The sequence below is a fragment of the Salminus brasiliensis genome, chromosome 12 (genome assembly GCF_030463535.1).
Source record: "Salminus brasiliensis chromosome 12, fSalBra1.hap2, whole genome shotgun sequence".
Taxonomy (NCBI): Eukaryota; Metazoa; Chordata; class Actinopteri; order Characiformes; family Bryconidae; genus Salminus; species Salminus brasiliensis.
The window spans coordinates 24419986-24439308 of record NC_132889.1 but is presented as its reverse complement, the minus strand read 5'-3'; the positions used below and the strand labels follow the sequence as shown (position 1 = coordinate 24439308).

The window sequence follows — 19323 nt, the reverse complement described above, 5'->3', positions numbered from 1 at the left end:
GCAGGATAAACTTTTTTTTAATACCCTTGATTAAACAGTGAAAGAGTGGGTGTCCCAGCAGTTTTGTCTATATAGTGTACCAACACACCTGGATGTACATGATGCAAAGAAGAATGAAGTCAACACAATGGCACACAATTAATTCATAGCAAATAACACTCGAGCTGGTAAGTCACATCAGATGTGAGGTTTCCCATTTAAAATGATTAGGTATGATCTGATATTCAGTAAAAAGTTTTCCCATTTTGTTTTTATTTTTATTTATTTCAAGTATTATTTTAAATTACAGAGTCAAGAAAAAAAGGTCATTCACTAGTATTGGCACATTTGAATATTGCCAGAGATGATAAAGAATAGGAAGGAATTTTATATTTACATAAACAAAACAAAACTATCTAAGAACACTACTCATCTTTCTTCAGTAGGGCAGCTATATTTGTTTATTCCACACTAATAAATAATTAATAAGGAAAATCTAAATGTTAGAACGAAACTTTACACTTTTGGCAAGAACAAGAGGTGTTTTACACTCAAACCTGACTCAGGTGTCATTGATACACCTGTCTGATGATTATTTATATATTGGAGTATAACTAATTGCATCATATCTTCCACCATATAAAGTTTTTACACTGCACATAAACAACCTATCAAGAGTGGCAATCACTAGTTCATTTAAAATGAACCTTTTTAAATGAAAAACGAAATCTTCTCAATGAAATGAAATGAAAAAAGTCTAACTGTCATGTGAGGGAGGTCAAGAAGATTTGTGAAGAACATGTAAATTCTCCCTTTTGACGTTCATCAAGTCTTAAGGACCAATAAATACAAATTTGGATCTGTGGGCCTTGTTTTGCAATGTGCAGAGATAGTAAGTGCATGAGTCTTAAATAAACATGGAGAAAAGTAACAGGGCCTATGTTGCTTTGGTGTAAAACCGAGAAATTCAAGCAACGTTTCAGAGGCATACAGTTCAGGATCACAGGTTTCCGAATAGTTCTTCGTTCTTTGGCAACATAAAGAGTTGAAAACACTCAGATGTGGGCAAGGACTGTCTGGAAGGTCACTTCAGAAGCATTCTGATCTTCTCATCACCCAGCATCAATCTGGACAAAGACCAGGAAGTCAGTGTTAAAGACGTGTGGCATGTATAAAATGAGGCTAATGCTATCACTTTAATGTGCAATGATTTCACGGAAATAAACAAACAGAAAAAAGCATGCTGCGTGTGTACCTAATGAGAGCTCCCGTGATCAGTGCTCCAGCCATTGGCCCAACCCAGTAGATCCAGTGATAGGTCCAGTAATGTGCCACTGCTGCTGGGCCAAATGCACGAGCTGGGTTCATGCAGGCTCCAGAAATCGCTCCTCTGAAGGGCAGAAGTGAACACACAGTTAATCATATACAATAACACATAATGAATCATATATATACATTAAATAAACAATTATTCTTTTTAAAAATATATATATGTGCTTTAATATATAAAGGCATTTGCTCATTTTAATGGTGTAACATGTTCTGTAACCAGCCTATATGGTTAACTTCTGCTACTTGTTTAACATCATAACAGGGTTGCATTACATGGCTTATGACTTCACGAAAGGCCTACATTACAAAGGTATAACGGGCTTAAAAGGGTATCACATAATAGTAATTCTATATTACAAAGGTATTCCTTGCGTATAATGGTGTAACTTTGTAATAGGCCTGTTTTGTAAAGGCTGACTTACAATGCCATGATTTCACAGCAGGTCCATATAATACATGCATAACTGGTTTACAGCGATGACTTAATAGTGGTGTGGTATAATGTACATTATAAAGGTATGATTAGAATACAGTATACATGTATAATGGCATAACCTAATGCCTAAATTACAAGGTTAAAACTAACTTAATAGTAGGCCTACATTATTATTAACGTATTAAGGTATTATGAACCTTTAAATACTATAACTTATTATATGCTGATATGATAACCAAACTGATGTTAGTTACTATCCTACCCCCCACATGCTAGTAAGAAAAGCCACTTCCTTGCTTGCCTTAAGCTCAGAGTGAATCACTGACTGGCCTGACTAATGCTAAAAGTTGGATCCCTCTTCACTTCTTTATGTTGAAATAGAATTTGTCAGGTCAACCACTACTGAACTGCTCTAGGTATGTTTTCAAAGATCTAACTAATCGTACAGTCACCTCCCCCATACTCCAACCCCCAAGATAAGACACCCCCTCTGAATCGTGATTACACATAAAGCTTATACAGCTTATAAAATGTCCATAGGAAAGTATTGCCAATGGAATGGGCTCAGTGTATAAAGCCCCCCAGAATTGGACTGTGAAGCAGTGGTGCTCTGTTCTCTGATGGATAATGATGGAGCTCCATCCAGTACTCCAGTGACCTGACCTTAGTCTTTTTTGGCTAAATGCAATCTAATCGAGTGCAAAGGCTCTTTATAAGGGTAAAGACCATTGCTTTAGCACAGAGAAGACAAACTCCTACTTGATTTTAGAAGAAATGATAATGAGATCATGTGGGTTCTTATTGTACCTAATCTCTCATACAGTAACAACAGGTTCATTAAAGATGGTGAGCTAGAATGACATGATGAGAATGAAGTCTATTGTATAAACAAATGTATATGTACAGAGTGCAACAATGAAGATGTATGTGGTCTGTATAGGTGTGTTGGGCTTTGCGTACATAGGCGTGACACTAAACAGTAGCGGGTCTGTACATTTAAAGAGTAAATGATTGGATTATAAGCTTCTTTTAAATGCTCGGGATGGATTTTTTATGAGTGACTCTAATCTTATCAGTAATGATATAACCTGTTTAATTATGTAACTATTGAGATGTTATTCTTCTGCCTCTGGTTTATCATTTTAATAGTATGGCTATTCCATTACTTTAATGGCTCTAAATGTATGCTAGTATAATAAATTGTAAAAGCAAATATAGTGATAAAGATAAGATCATAAACATCTTTAAAAACCATCAATTACCACTAAATAGGGCTCATTATTTAGAAGGCAACAGGTCCCTATTATGTGTTTCATAATTGATCAATAATTTGTTCAGGTTTTATGACTGAATTAATAATCCTTAATAAACTCGTTTTAAAGCATTCATTAACCCCTTAATGCAGAAGGAATATTACACACTAAGGTGTATTACTCAGTAACTACAGGGACTTTTGTACAAACTGGCGGGACTATTCTTTCATAAAACTTGAGATTCAGAAATTTGTAAATTGTTCTGTTTGAGTCAAAGAATGCTTGCTGATGTGAAACTAGTGAGTATAATGTCATAGATTTTTTTGTTGTTGCCTGATTTACTGGATTGAGTACATCCACAGTTTATTATGCTGATTATTTGCTAGGGGAATAAGGCCAAAGTTTCGATGAGACAGGGAGGTAATGGTGGTGGAGAATGTAATACAGTGGTTAATATTAGAGTATTCTTCATAACTGGGATTCTTCATAGCTGAGCCTAAATAGTATAATTCTGCCATAATGGTGGCAATATTGATACAAAGCTGTATAAAGAGTGGAAGTTTCAAAGTTCAGCATTCCAGGTAGTGCGTTAAACCTTAAATGACAAAAGTATATTTTACTATGTTGTATACAAGTTCACTTGTTATTTGAGGTTTTTGAGAATTTGATTATTTGATTATTATTTGTCCTTAGAAAAAAATGGTCCCTTAGAATGAAAAACAGCTGAGAGCTCAGTACACCCCCAAAATGTACAAACACCCAGCCCACTACCGAAAGAGCAATTTTCAGGTAGCTAACCACACACCGGAAAAAGAGGACAAGGGGACAGTAACACTATCAGGTAAGACTTGGAAATAATTACAAAAAATAATAAAATGTCAAAAACAAAGCTATGCTATGGTATGCTATGCTATGCTATGCTACATGGCGGAATGGTATAAAATATGCATTGAATTTAAAATACTAATTTGCATTTATGTGTCAAATATTCATGAATCGCCTCACATATATTCATACGTGAATCTTTGATGTATTGAAAAATGATAAGTGGTGTTTACCGACCCAAATGTTGCGTGCAAAAAGATTTTTTCTATCAGGCAAATAAAGACCAGCATGTCGTGTGCAGCTCAACCAGTGATAGAGATGGGAGGAGCTGGAGGAACTACCACGATGCAGGTGAATTTCTGTTATGCAATGTTGTTAAACAATGCAGATATTGCAGGATAAGCCCCAGTATGAATGAGTGTGTGGGAGTGTGCTTCTGTGCTCTAGTTCTTTGTATACTCCATTTTTAATGATGACTGCAGTCTCAGAATTATTAAAGAAGAATCCCTCATAATAGCACAGAGCAAGAGTGCTTGAGATAAAACACATCCAATACCTGGGCTGGCTAGAGCTTTGCTGACTGTGACATTTGATTGCATGTTAGAAACAAGTCAAGAGAGTTGTCCAAAAGGATCAGAGAAGATATCGTTGCCTTCTGTAGCAAGGAAAAGATACAAAAGAGAGCAAGGGTACTAAATGTTTCTGGAAACATAATGGGCAAGTTCAGAGTTTAAGGAACACTGGCTACACTACCTGGACATGGATGAAAGAGGATGCTAGCATTGGCTACCACCAGATTCCTGAGAAGCAGGAATGAGCATTGATAATACCATTGAATCAATGCGTTAATGGATTTATTTAATACAAAATAAAGGCTTTTTAAGTGGTTTTTGAGTGATACTATTAAGGAGCCACTTGAAGAACCTTTATTTTGTATTTAAAAAATCCATGAACCCATTGTTTCCAATTTCAGATAGGTCCACTGTATAATTTGCCAATATTATTATCGACTCTCATTTCCAAATGTAGTAATAAAATCATTCTCACAAAATGAGAATCAGTAATAATACTGGAATTTCTTTCAAGTGGTTCTTTGTTGACAAAGAAGAACCACTTTTGTTTCCATAAAGAACAACGTGTGTAATAGAGATCAAGTTCTCTATTGCATTGCATTACATGACACTTCTGAAATAGAATGTACTCGGGTTTATTTGACAGACGTCTGACTGTGGCTCAAAGTTCTCCAAGCGTTTGTTCTGACCTGCCTGAATGATATGCTGCACCTCCGATTGAAAGCATGCATCTGCAACAATACTGCCACCACAGGCCAGATAAAGTTTTCAAAGGGAAAGCCCTACGTCATTCGGTTTCGTGCGTTGAGAATAGCCATGTCACAGTTGACTCATCACTATTGTAGTAGTTGTTCACCCAAGTGGTTAAAATGAGCATGATGTTCTTTTGTACCTACATCCAAACACACAAGCACCTAGCACAAAGGGCTTTGATCTTATCAGCCACGCAAGCCTACACCCCGCTGATAGCTTTCTACCCTGAGGGCTTTGACCCTATCAGCTGTGCTTGCCTACTGCTCGCTGATAGCATTGGGTCTTTGTCCTGCTGAGGCCAGTGCAGATGCTGTAGGTCCAGATGTTGAAACGCACCACTGCAGAGATCACTTTTCTTAGCTTTACCTTCAGAGAGCTATTCTGATAAGAGTCAGGCTCATGGAATCAGTAGCATAACAGACTGGAACAACTATTTAGTCATTTGTAAAATGATTCACACGTGATTATGTAATAACCAGAATTGGAAAGCTGCCGATATGGACCATTTTCTCTTGGCATATTGTTTAAATATGTCATATTTACACACAGCAAATGAAAGCTTATTTTAGAATCACAAAAATAACAGTGAAAACTGTATGCAATGGAAATACACTATACGTATAAAAGTTTGTGGACACCTGCACCTCTCCAGTTTCTTCTGAAATCAAGGTGTTATAATAGGGAGTTTAGTTTTCTTTTTGCTGCAGTAACAGCCTCTACTTCTCCGCAAAGATCTTACACTATATTGTAGAACATTGATGGATTTGATGGCATTAGTGAGGTCAGGTACTGATAACGAATGATTAGTTACAGATCAAAAATGCCACTCAGAAACATTGCCTGGAGCTCTGGCACTCTAGAGAAGTCAATTCCACTGCTCCACTGCTGTTATACCGACACTGCTTTTCTATAGTGGTTAAACAAGCTGTCTATGCACAAGTAAATGCCTGTGTCAGTAATGGATACACTGTGAAGTAGCTGAGCTGAGTGTATGTGTGCTTTTTAAGCTTATCTCTGCTTGTGTGGTTAGTAAACAACATTCAGAAAAAATGCTACAGTTGAGGTTAGTGTTCTACACTCCTAAACTACATTAGTATAGAACATTAGGTTTTGTCATAAACATCCAATTCTTACTTTTCCACAACTTCTATTAAAATGTAACGACTGTGGGCAAATTCTAGCATGCCTGGTCATTGTAAATATTATCTATGGTTATAACAGTTCACAGTCTCCCCCTCCCACTACCCACACCTATCACTGAGCTAAAAGGGTCTACATGGCATCATGTTTGTGCACACAGTGGTGGTGATAGCACTAAAGGGGTCATTGCTGATCTGATGGCTTCTGCAGCATTAGAGACTGAAGAGTTATTTAGTCATTTGCATGATGAGTCACGCTTAATTACATAACTGCACTGTGAAAATAGAAAAGCTGTCCATTTGCATGTGGACTAAATATTTGCTTTGGCTGCAAATGGATCCATGGTTATGCTTTGTTTATGTGTTTAAAAATGAAAGTGTTTAACTGTATTGTTTTAAGATGCTATAATTGATTATAAGAAGCAATAAAAACAATTCACTTGTCAGATGATTATGAACTGTGACAAATTTCCTTCTTATAAAGTCAGAGGTTTACACCTCTTGAAGTGTCTGAACAAGAGCGAGGACATTAATAACCTACTACTGCACCACCACTGCAGCACTGCATTTTTGGTTTTTGGTTGGAGTCATGTGACTGCTGTGTCAAGCACCAAAATACTCTGGCTGTCAACAACTGTGTAGGTCAGGGGGGATATCAGAGTGACCAAGAGGAACAGACGCTAGAACAAACATCCTACAAGGTGAAATGGGTTTTGCCCTGACCCCAAGGAGAGCTATGCTTTCTTTCATTGGAACTCAAGGGAGTCATTCATTGAAGGAGTGAATAAATAAGAAAGCCTCAGACAGTCAAGCAGCTGGGCCTACAATGAGGCGGTTATTCTTCACTTGATCCTTTTTGTCACAATGTATTATTGTGGTTATAGACTACAACATCATTGTTGCACTAATATCTATCTATTCATCCATCCATCCATCCATCCATTCATCCATTTATCCATCCATCAATCCAGATAGCCAGATGGATTTAAAAAAACACCCAAAAAGCCAGTTCTGGAATAATATCTTATGGACAGATGAGACAAAGTCTCGAAGTCTACTTAACTGGCTAGTTACATTAGCATTTCAGTGTATGTGTTCATTTAATACTCACCCTGCCAGGACGTCAGCTGTGACTGTCAGCCCAATACAGAATGGGGCCAGCAGAGTACGTGTCTTGCCATTAACTGCCCCCATACACACAGACATAGTCAGGAACAATGTCATCACCACCTCAGCTACAATGGCAGGCCCAATCTGACCTCCATCTTTCACTGTGTTAAACGCACCACCAGATGTATTAAAGTAAGTTTGAGGTGGAGAGATAACCTAAGAAAAAAAAAACAGAAGAAGCATGTCAATACTTACAGTGCAGTAGGAAACTTAATTTCCGTTAGATCAAATATTGAAAATATGAATAGTAAAAAATAAACAGCATTCATATTTTTTCTTTTATATGATTTATTTTTTGTTGCATAATAAAGTCCCAATGCCTTTAGCTCCCCAATCTCCTCAATTTCCTATTTACCATGATATCGTTGAGCAGTGTGCATGCTCAGTGACGAACAAATATGTGATAAGACACAGATAAGCCAAGTCCCTCTAAGATAAATTGCTGAATGTGGTCATGTACGGTAACCTTTTAACATCAGGGAAAAACTAAACATTTTTGGTAACAAAATCATTTAAAGGGAAGTAAATAATTACCTACTTTGGCCAAACTTGCTCCAATGAGTCCTCCACATAGCTGTGCAGCTATATAAGGCAACAGCAGGATGACATTGAGACCCCCAACCAGGCAAACGGACACAGACACAGCAGGGTTGAAGTGGCCTCCACTAAAGGTGGGAACATTGCGTAAATTGAGCTGTTATTCAGAACAAGTACTTAAAATTTGGAATTTTGATTCTGATTTTGATTTTTTGTTTTAAAAAGAAAATATTAGCTTTCCTTGGTTGATGTGAACATTTGCTGGCAATGGACACCAGCAGTACTGCTTTCCATATGTGATATGGAACTATGGAAGTTCTCAAATTCTAATAAAATGCTCAATTAATATATTTTAGGGAGCCTGTCAGTCAACTCCCAAATTCCCACCCCACACGATCTAAATTTGTGTAAATATATATACTAATACAAATATGTGATGTTTGCTACATTAAAGATGTTGATTTTTTTAATATAGCTATAATAATATATAATAATATAATATATTAGCATCTATAATTGTGCAAATGTTATTCAGGAAAGAGGTACAATGCATATAGAAACTGCACCGCTTAAAATTCTTTAGTAGACTTTGTGAGAACACATTCTCAAAAACATGGTTCCTCACATTTTCTCGACTTGAATGTTTAGTTTTAATTGGTATAGAACTTTAAACTTAAGATGTGACTTAAGTCACACTCATCCACAATCTCCTTTACAAAAATGTTCTTCCAACAGGTTATATATTTGGGAACCAAATGTGCATCAGGTTTTATACAGACATGAAAATGGTTCTTTGACTTGTAACAATTGTGAAACCTATTGGTACCATATAGAGCCAAGGTTCTTTAAATAACCATATAAAGCATGTTTTCCAGAATAGTAAAAAAACAATTTAACCTGATGCAGCCATTAAGCATTCACAGCCTTTATTAAAGAACCCTTGAAGTTCCCCCTTTTCTTTGAAAGTGTGGCTCTTCAGTGGTTTTGCACCTGGGAACCCTTTTTGGGGTTCTTTATCTTTATCTTCCAGAGCGCAGTCTAAAAGAAACGCCCTCATTGCATCCATCATTGATGTCTAATCCCATACCTGATTTCTCCAAACAATGCAATGACGATGCCCAGGGCCAGGCCGTGTGCTAGAGCTGGCTGCAGGCTGCCAGTGTCCAGTGGATTCTCTATCACAGACATGCACCCAGTGAAGATGAAGAGTGTTGAGCCCACCAGCTCAGCCAGCCAGGGCTGGATGAAACGCTGGAACACGCTGACCACCCTATGCACCCTGGTCTCCTCTTCCTCTGCAGACTCAGTGATGGAAAAGCTACCTGGCTTCCACAGGTCAGTCATGGATGTGGCCTTTGACTCAGGCGTGTTCATGGTGGCTATAGATGGATGGAGTTTGCAGTGTGGATAAGCATGCCGACACAGGCCTGATAAAACATTAGAAAGGAGGAGGAGAGAGGGAGGAACCATCTTCTGTGCTGGCCTTCATGCTGATTGGTTTGGAGCTAGACCCTTTGGTCATGCTTCAAAACAGAGGCAAGCAATTCACCTTGGAAACACACTATCAGACTACAGTTCACAATAACTGTGCACATCTAGCTAATGACAAAGCAATGAAAGTCATAGCATTACATTACGCCAGCTGTCTACAATAATACTGGACTTTAAACTATATTATGAGCTTAAAGTGCAAACTGTAGGCCTTATTTAGGGTATTAAGATCCAAATCAGGTGAACTGTGTAGGAATGTCAACAATTTTATACATTGTATTGTATGTAAATTCCATACCTTCCATTTTTAGGGCCTCAAAAATACAAAACAACACAATTGGCTGCTTGGTTACAGCAAGGTGTGTGCCATTCCCTCATTTCACTTACAAATAAGCAGATAAAGACTTTAGTTGCTTTTAAATTTGGCATTTATTATGTGGAATTATGTGGAAATTTGGCATTTATTATATGGAATATATTGTTGTTAGTTCACAGGAAAAAGGTCAAAGAGCTGTCACTGCCTACCGTCACTAACACAAGCCATCATTAAGCTGATAATCCAAACAAAACAGCAGAAAGATAGCAACTTGTAGGGAAAATGCTTGGTACGTGGTGCATTCTTTAAAATAAAGGATTACTGAGTTCAGACACACAACAGCCCTAAAAACATGGAAAACAAGTGCGGTAGATGACACAAGAGCTATTTCCCTGGTGAATAAAAGCCCATTCACAGCAGTCCACTGGATGAAGAACACCCTCCAGGTACTTGTACCTGTGTCAAAGTCAACAATCAATAAGGCACTTCACCAAAGTAAATACACAAGTTTTACCACAAGATGTAATCCACTGAAAAGCCTCAAAAACAGGAACACTAGAGTCAAAACAAACATAAAAAACATACAAAAAATGTCTGTAACATTCTGGTAAAATATCTCTTGTACCAGAATGATGGGAAGAGAAAAGTATGGAGAAGAGATGGAACTGCTCATGGGCCTTTTGAAGGTTCTTCAGTTTGAAACTGTGGGGGATCCTCTTGAGGTGCTTTGAGGTTATGGGAAAGATGAAATCTGATTGCACTGTGCTTCCCAGTGCAGACGGACGATGACTCAAAGTACACTCTTCCATAGCAACGGCGATCACCAGACCTTAGTCGAATCAAGCATGCATCACTTAGCGTGAAACCAAAACTAGAACTTAAGTGAAGATCTGGTAGAGCATCATGAGGGTAGGAACCCTGCATCTGGTGATGTCTATGGGTTGCAAAATTCAAGCAGACATTGTTGGCAAAAGATTCCCAGTGCTTTAATGACAATTTAATTTACAGCATGATTGTGAGTTTCTCTAATTTCTTTTTGAGGGCCTAAAATGGGGGGCAGCTGTAGTTTTGAAGTAAAATGCTGCGTGGTGCTGCTTTAAAGATTAGTTAAGGCTTGGTCTTGAAGAGGACTCAATTTTTGTGGATCTTAAACTCGAGTCTCACTATGATTTGGTCCAAATGTATGTTAGGAGTCTTGCACAAAGGAATCAAATCCCAATATGCCACACAGAGGGCAGCTATTTTATTCACTGCCATCATTGCCTTGCTGCCTCAAGATGCTCTTGCATTCTAAGAGAATAATAGCCAACATAGTCACTGCAAAAATGTTAAATATAGCAAATTCCAATGACTTTTCTGATGAAGTCAAATGCCTTTTTTTGCCTTTACCTACACCAGTGTTTTAAAAAGAACAGCATGAATTCCACTGTACTCTATAAGACCCCCCCACCAGCCCCACTTCATGATCAAACTTTTTTTGGCCTTCTCTATCACTGGAATTAAGCATCATAGAACATCCTGTAGCATAGAGCATAAAGCAGTCACTCCTAATAAACCCAGAAACCCTGTTCACAGGCTGATACTTCAGTTCTTTACTCTCAATACTGCTACAATAACCATCAATTTTACAAACCCTATATCGGAACCTTGTGGGACGCCACAAAACGCACTAAACTAAATGTTTACCAAATTACCAAAAAAGAGTACATGATTTTTTTTTTAAACTTACAGTTTAATCATGGTTTAGATTTAGCAGAATGTAGTTTTAGGAATCTCGTGCAAGGCATCAAATCCCACCATGCCATAATGAAGCATGAATAAGGCATAATTTATAATGTTTAATAATTACCTGTTTGAAAGTGCTCGCTGGTTTCTGCTAGAGTTCACAAGTGGACTATGCCAGCTAACATTTATTGTACTTTAGTGTGAATAGAGGACCATTTTTAGCTTTCTTGGAATGACATCATTGATGACTTTACCTAAAAAAATACAGAAAAACTAAATTCTAAAGATTTTTTTAAATCAGTAACTTATTCAAGTAAGTAAACATAGCAGGAGAACTACTGTGTTAACATGGTTAACAGCAGGCAATTGTAAGGGGAATCAAGCTCTGTTTGCAAGAGATTAACATTGCTTTGGTAGAGGATTTAGTTGTGGTTTAGGTGAAGAGGGGAGGGTGGGTAGGACGGGTTCCCAAGTCAAATTCTGCTTAGCGCCCTAGGCAGCATAGGACCACTACTTATCAACACTACTGCTGTGAACGCTGAGCATACATACACATAACGCTGATCAGACATAACATTATTCCATTCGTGTATGACCTGAATGTATGGAATAATAGAGGTTTCTGTGTGTTCTTTTAACATACTAAGATGTACTATATGAATACTGGCTTCTGTTATCATTAGATCTAGATAATACTTATCTTTACTTATCTTACTCTAATATTGTGTTTCTATCAATCCATATTACGTATTAACCCTGAACAAGCAAAACACTGGATACACAGCTACAGGCTTTTATTGGACGGTCTTGCTTTTAGACGGAGTCTATTTGATTTTCTGGCTGTTTATTTAAAGAATCTGGTTGTTTTTAAGATTTGGATGAAAGCGTATGCCACCACTAATCTCAGCCTCAGTGCTCAGAGTGTCATAACACTATGAAGAATAGCTTTGAATGACTGCTTGCCCCATTGGTGCACAGAATTGAGCACTCTGGCTGACATGGGATGTGCAGTGTTTGGGTACTTGTGGAACACTGGACGACTGTAGACAATCTGTAAACACCACCACCAGTGCATAATTACATACAGCTTATTAGGGCACACTCTTTTTTATTCATTCATTTTTCCTTGAAGCTGTTTATTTTTACTAGTGGTGTCAATTTATTAAAACATTTCATTGCATTAATCATAACTATATTCTGTTATTAATTATGATTAATAGTGTGTTATGTCTAATAAACTGGCTAGAGGGATCTGTTTTTTTTCCCCTTATAATATCTCAGTGTAGTTTTGAGAACTTTTGCCTCGAACACGATGAAGCTCGGAAGCTTTAATAGAGAAAATGCTTCAACAACTTTTTAAGAGATACATGTATGGATCAGTCATTGGACTGGATTGAGCGAGCTAAGAGAGCAGCGGTTGTGTGTGTGTGAGAGAGAGATATGAGAGAATTAGTTAATTATTAGAGATTATTGCATTGCTGTGAGGGTTCGATTGTATTCAGCAATAAGAGCGTTAGTGAGGTCGAGATGTTGGATGATCACCAACCCACCTCATCCTTGGGGTGGGGGGAGGCTTTAAAGGATGGCTGTAGATGTTTGAAAGCAGCCCACAATGCTCTTAAAGGTTCTTTACATTTAAGGTGCGTCCATTTGGAAGCAGCTACTGAAAACTTCTAACTTCTAAACTTCTTTTTTTTTTTTTACAATTATTTATGTATATATTTTTTAAACCAAAACGTAGCAGGTTTTCATGGATCTGCAATTTTGTCCACAAAGCTGCTGTGGCACAAAGTTGGGGCCAAACTTGATGATTGTAAGATGATTAATTTTTGTAAAAAAAAAAAAGGTTAACACACTGTTGACAGCACTAATATTTATATATTTCAAAAGTCGTAGTCATAGTTTTGCATGGCCTCTTTAAGCATGACACTGTTGTATTGCTGGTGGATTTGTCTGTTCTGGTTGTTTTGCAGACCTCAGTAAAATCAATATTGTAACACATAATTTGTAACACACATGTGAAAATGTCTTCTAATATTATACTGTCAGCCTTTCTACTTATGTATTTTGTGATTGAGCCTGTGGTAAATAGGCCAAGTGGTCAATCCCTTATGAGCTAGATTACATGAACCAAATTTAGCCTTAGCCTAATGTGGAATTTCCAACAGTAATTTAAAGAAGGCACTGCAGTTCAGTCTTAGACTGGGCTTGATCCATGTCAGTGAAAGTGATTGTTTAAGATCCAAGCGTGTCCCTATAACTCCTATAATTTACCTGTAGCTAACAGCCCAGTCACAATGCACACTCCAATCACCTATATCCATCTCATGGACAAAAGTATTGGGACATATTCATTGTTTCTTCCGAAATCAAAGGTACTAAAAAGAGTTGGAATAGCTTTCTACTAGATTTTGTAGCACTGCTGTCAGAATCTGATTGCTTTCAGAAGCAAGAGCATTAGTGAGGTCAGGATGTTGGATGATCACCACCCCACTTCATCCCCAACTCCCCATTCCAGAGCACACAGTTCCACTGTCCCACAGCTCAGGTGAAACCTGAAGTAAATAAATGGTTTTATTGGAAGGGGTGCACATAAAGATTTGGACATATAGTATATCATATTAAACCATTTTTAAAAGCTCCTTAAAAAAAACATCTAATAATAGATGTGCCGTCACAGAGAAGGACCAGGCAAAGACCCATTTTAACAATCGAATGGTCGCGATGGTTCTACATGAAATCATTACCTTTAATAAAGAAGAATGGTTAAAAAATGTGTCGTTTTTTTGTCTGAGTAAATATTCAGAGAGCTCCTGCACAAAAAGGAAGAAGAATGGTTAACCCAGGGTGGCTGGAGAGGTTTGAAAGCAGCCCACAATGCTCTCCAAGGTCCAGTGACCATCACATTTAAGGTGCCTCTATTTGGAAGCAACTACTGGAAATTTCTTTCCAGTAAAACTTTAAAACAGGGGGAACCATTTAAACACAAGCACAAGTCTTTAAAAAAAAATAACAACAATCAAAAAAAACTTAGCTCTAAGTTCTAAGACTGGAGACCCCTGTTCTAAAGCAATTTCCCACAGATCCTCTCAAAAGACTGTAGGAACAAAAAGTGGCCAGCAGGTGGCAGCAGACTACTCTTTTATTAAGACTGTTCGCACTGTGGTTCATGCCCATATTGTATGACGTCACTGCCACGTTATCTCCATCTCGTTTCTTACTTTTTGACATAATTTAAAAGCTGCAGTTGTTTATTTCTAACAAATTTTCATGATAAACAGACCAATAAAAATATTCAAAAAAAAAAAAGAAAAAAAACATAGAAAGTTTTTTTTTCCTTCTCCTAAGGTTTCAGTTTTGGAGATACGATTTTTTTTGCATGACAGTGACCAATGAGTAACATACTTATTCATACATAACATATTTATTTATTTATTTATTTATTTATTTTACTTTTTCTGATTTTATTCCAGGTCATTGTCGAGCATTTCTATTGGTCTGTTTATTACGGAGGGCAATTTTGGAGTTACATTGATTGAAAATAAAATTGTAAACGAGATATTGTTTCTTTGGTTTTTTTGTGTGTTTTTGCTTTAAATCCTAGCAGATCTGATCCACATTGTTTTTTAGCAGGGTTGTGGGACAAAACTGGATCAGCTGTAGCAGCCACATTTAATGCTTTTCATGGCATTTGACCTCTGGGCTGCCTGTGGCCCACATGCAACCTACCATGTGAAATGTTTGTACAGCATTTTTATTTTGGGCCAAAACAGGCCCGACTGCAGCCAGCTGAGGCTGTGCTCCAACACTCAATATCCAGACAAAGTCATTGGGGTCACTCCAGCAGCAATATGTGGGCAAAATGAAAATGGTTTGGGTCAGAACTAGGACATGACTTGTTTGCTATGTGGAATCACGTTCCTGAATCTAGCTTTTGGTAAAGAGCCTTACTGGCGGGTGTTGTTGCATGCAACTGTGATAGATACGCTATACGCTGATAAGAGGGTCAAATGGCAGTCGTTGGGCCTCCTAAAGCATAAACCAGATGTGTTTATTGTTCATGAGTTTATCAGACATGAGCTGCAGGTTTTGATGACTGCTCCAGTTTGAGAGTGTAAACAGTTGGTCGAGAACAGAGACCATGATGAAGTCCAGACAATGACTCAGTATGTTCCATGAATGGTTGAATCCCAAATGGGGCCCTTTTTGACCATCCAGTGCACTACTAGGGTGTGAAAGCTAGCATTTCATGCCTAGAGGGGATTTCTGGTGGTAGCATAGAAACATCAGGAAATATTAAATGGACAGTGCATTGATTATAGCTTCAGCTGAGGCTTACTGTCATAGTACACTTAAAACTTATAGTGAACGAATAAAAGAAGGGCCTTATCATTCAGGGCCCAACCACTGTGGCATATAACAATATGACACCCTATCTCATATTGCCTGACATCTCATAAGATCCGAATCCACACTATGTAGTGCACTAGGGAGTATGGAGCTATTTGAGATACACCCAATTAATGTAGTTCCATATAATGACTGCCTGCTTTATTACAGTGTTATTGAAGTATTACACAAGTCGTGCTGGTTAACCAGCATGGTCATGATGGTCATTCTGATCATGCTGATGAACCACCTAGGTCATTCTGGTAGATTTTGGTAAATTAAACTTTTGTCATGGTCAAAAGCTAAGATGGTCAACCAGCTTAACCAGCTTGACCAGCATCAGCTGGCCAAAATCTTGCATGTTTTGCATCAATGTAGCACAATCTGAATACTCTTAATCTTCCCACTTTACTTTCAAAGAATTCAGAGAATGTTGTAGTAAACCTGCTGAAAAATCCAGCTCAAGACTAGCTTTTTCTGGAAGCTGGTTTTGGATGGTCAAAGCTGGTCATTCAGGCAAAAACACACACTATGCTGGTTAACCAGCTCTTGACCAGCTTAATGTATGTTGCATTTGATTTTGGTCATGTTTGGTCATACTGATCATGCTGGTCCGGCTGGTCAACCAACTTGGTCTTGATCTGTCATACTGGTTGTTTAGCTTGGCCAGGCTGATCTTGCTTGTAGACCAGTCTAAACCAGCAACCTGAACGAAAACATACCTTATGCTGGTCAAGAGCTGAACTGGTCAACCAGCTTAACCAGCTTGGTCAGCTTCAGCTGGATATTGTTTGCGCCAACATAGCACAATCTGAAACAATGCCCTTAATCTTCCCACTTTATTTTTGTAGATTTCTGAGAATGGTTGAAAGCACACCCTATGCTGGCTCTTGACCAGCTCTTGACCAGCATCTTGTTGCAGGTCAGCCTGCATGGCCTTGATTGGTCATACTGCTTGTTTAGCTTGGCCAGGCTGATCTTGCTTGTAGACCAGTCTAAACCAGCAACCCAAACGAAAACATGCCTTATGCTGGTCAAGAGCTGAACTGGTCAACCAGCTTAACCAGCTTGGTCAGCTTCAGCTGGATATTGTTTGCGCCAACATAGCACAATCTGAAACAATGCCCTTAATCTTCCCACTTTATTTTTGTAGATTTCTGAGAATGGGTGAAAGCACACCCTATGCTGGCTCTTGGCCAGCTCTTGACCAGCATCTTGTTGCAGGTCAGCCTGCATGGCCTTGATTGGTCATACTGCTTGTTTAGCTTGGCCAGGCTTGGCTGATCTTGCTTGTAGACCAGCTAAACCAGCAACCCCATATGCTGGCAAAGACTTAAGACCTGGTTAAGCAGCTGGTTCAGTTGAGCTGGCCATGCTGTTTGTTTCTAACAGGGATTTTACAGGAATGCAAACTGTAAAGCATGTAAAGGTAGGTGAGGAAACACAGGGTGTAGCTGTAAAGTGAGTGTGTGAAGTCTGTGAATCAGTGTAAGAGAGTTCCGCTAGAGAAAGGTGTCGTTGTGGCCCTGCCCACTTTACACAGCGCTCTCACAGCAGCAGGGAAGGGAGCAGCACTTCCTACTTCCAGCACTGTCTGAGGGGCCGGAGAGGAATGGAGTAGCAGTAAACGAAACCAAAGAGGAGAGCTTTCGTGTAGCCGTTTAGGAGTCCGCCCCCCTCCCCTGTCTCTCTGCTCGAGGACACGGGTCCGGGGAATGAACGTTGAGGGAGAGAGCAGCTCGGACAGGAAGCTCGACACGGCGCGGTGGGCCACAATGGCAGCGGCATGAGGGATTTTACTGGGGGGGCCTCGAAACTTCTCAAAGTTGGGACAGCTCGTGAAAAAGCATCGAGATGAAGAAGCAGTTCAACCGTATGAAGCAGCTCGCCAACCAGACGGTTGGGAGGTGAGTGTTGTGCTTGGGAGCTCCTTCACTACTGAAGGACTGCTCAGTCTCTGCAGGGAGTGCCTGCCTGCCTGCCTGCCTGCCTGCCTGCCGAAGTTCATGTAAACCGCCTGTGTGTCATGTTCTGTGGTAACCTTAAGAAATCTGTGAGGTCTGTGTGTATATATATATATGTGTGTGTTTATGTATGTATGTATGTGTGTGTGTGTGCACTTTAACCTTAAACCAGTTTCATCTGAGGGTGGGTAAAGTCAGCAACCAGTGTAAAGGTATGTAGGCTCATGTATAGGGCCCATCTGTAGCCTAAAGATGAGGTGTGGTCTAGTTTACTGGAGCCAAGACATGTTGCATTGAATTGCAGGCCTGCTGTATGTTTCTGTTACAAGCAAGTTACACCCCACAGGCAGTAGAAATGAAGGCAGGCTGACCCCAAAGGCCCACCATGACGTGACCCCAGTGTATCAAAAACAAAACCTCACAGTATGCATGGATCCTCGGATTCGGTTAATACAGATACCTGGCAGATATTACAGCTGATATTGCCTGACCAACATTTGGGGAAGTGTTATGGTTCTTGTTTTGTTATAAGTACAGATTCCTCTTGTGCTTTAAAAAGAAAAAAAACCTCAACCCAGTTACTTTCAACCCCGTTACACATTTAAATCTCTGTCAGTAAATGCTTGTTTTATTAGATCTGATGCTGAGGTTTCTTTTTTTAATGTTTGCAGGATCTACATGGTACTGTAGTCATGTCAAATCGTCCTGTGAAAGTGTCAGTGTCTCATTTGTCATACTATATTATCCTGTCCCCGAGATATCAGCACAACATGCAATGGAATTGAGTTATTATCATTTAGTCTCTATTGATCATACAGACGCTGGCCTGATACTGATTCTGCTATCAGTAAGTTCTACCAAATGCAGATCATAAGTATGAATACACCCTTCATAAACACTCATAATAACAAAGCCTGTGTAATTTGCCATGAAAATGGCCTTATCTCAGACACCCTGATGTTCATTAATGGAAACATCACCAGTGTATTTCCTGTATCCTCTACCACCAAGTGCCGACTAATCTCTGCTCAATGTGGCGCTGTAAAGACTTTTGACGTGGATGGCCCCATACTATCGGAGCCCCTCGCTTTGGCCCCTTTCGAGTGCTCCACTGGGGCTTCCCTGAGGCTAGTGTACGGATCTCCTTTCATTTTGGCTCATGGCTGAAGCTGTGTTCCAGTTCTTGTGCTCTGAAGTACTCTGAAGACATTTTGGCGGACATGGTAAATAATTTGGAAAAATGTGGAAGAGCCTGCTTTGGTCTTTTGCACATGAGTCAAGACCTACAGCAGACTAGAATATGCTTGGGGTTTTGTCAGAAACATCATGTGGTTCCTCCAAGGTTTGGTTTGCCGGTAGAGTCTCATCAGGTTTTTTTTTTTTTTTTTTTTAAGCTGGTGTAGCGGTTCACATGCACCTACTTGTCCTAGGCTTGACATTCC

At 39.0% G+C, this 19323-nt stretch overlaps 2 protein-coding genes across 7 annotated transcripts in view; one reads left to right on the top strand and one right to left on the bottom strand.

The window, feature by feature from the left end:
• Window positions 1-1063: 1063 nt before the first annotated feature.
• LOC140573853 (aquaporin-8-like) lies at window positions 1064-9370 on the bottom strand. Its single transcript, XM_072693443.1, has 5 exons — window positions 9084-9370; window positions 7998-8124; window positions 7401-7615; window positions 1235-1369; window positions 1064-1106 (listed from the first exon to the last, which is right to left on the bottom strand). The coding sequence occupies exons 1-5, from the start codon at window positions 9368-9370 to the stop codon at window positions 1064-1066; spliced, it is 807 nt and encodes a 268-aa protein (XP_072549544.1).
• An 8107-nt stretch (window positions 9371-17477) lies between these two features.
• The window catches only part of arhgap17b (Rho GTPase activating protein 17b), a 45832-nt gene continuing 43986 nt past the window's right edge, over window positions 17478-19323 (top strand). For all 6 annotated transcript variants that reach the window (XR_011980693.1, XM_072693682.1, XM_072693685.1 and 3 more), the window contains exon 1: window positions 17478-17824. Coding sequence is in view for 5 of the 6 variants with exons in the window: in XM_072693682.1 (XP_072549783.1) it covers window positions 17772-17824 (53 nt within the window). In the remaining variant the exon portion in view is untranslated. The remainder of the gene's footprint in view (window positions 17825-19323) is intronic.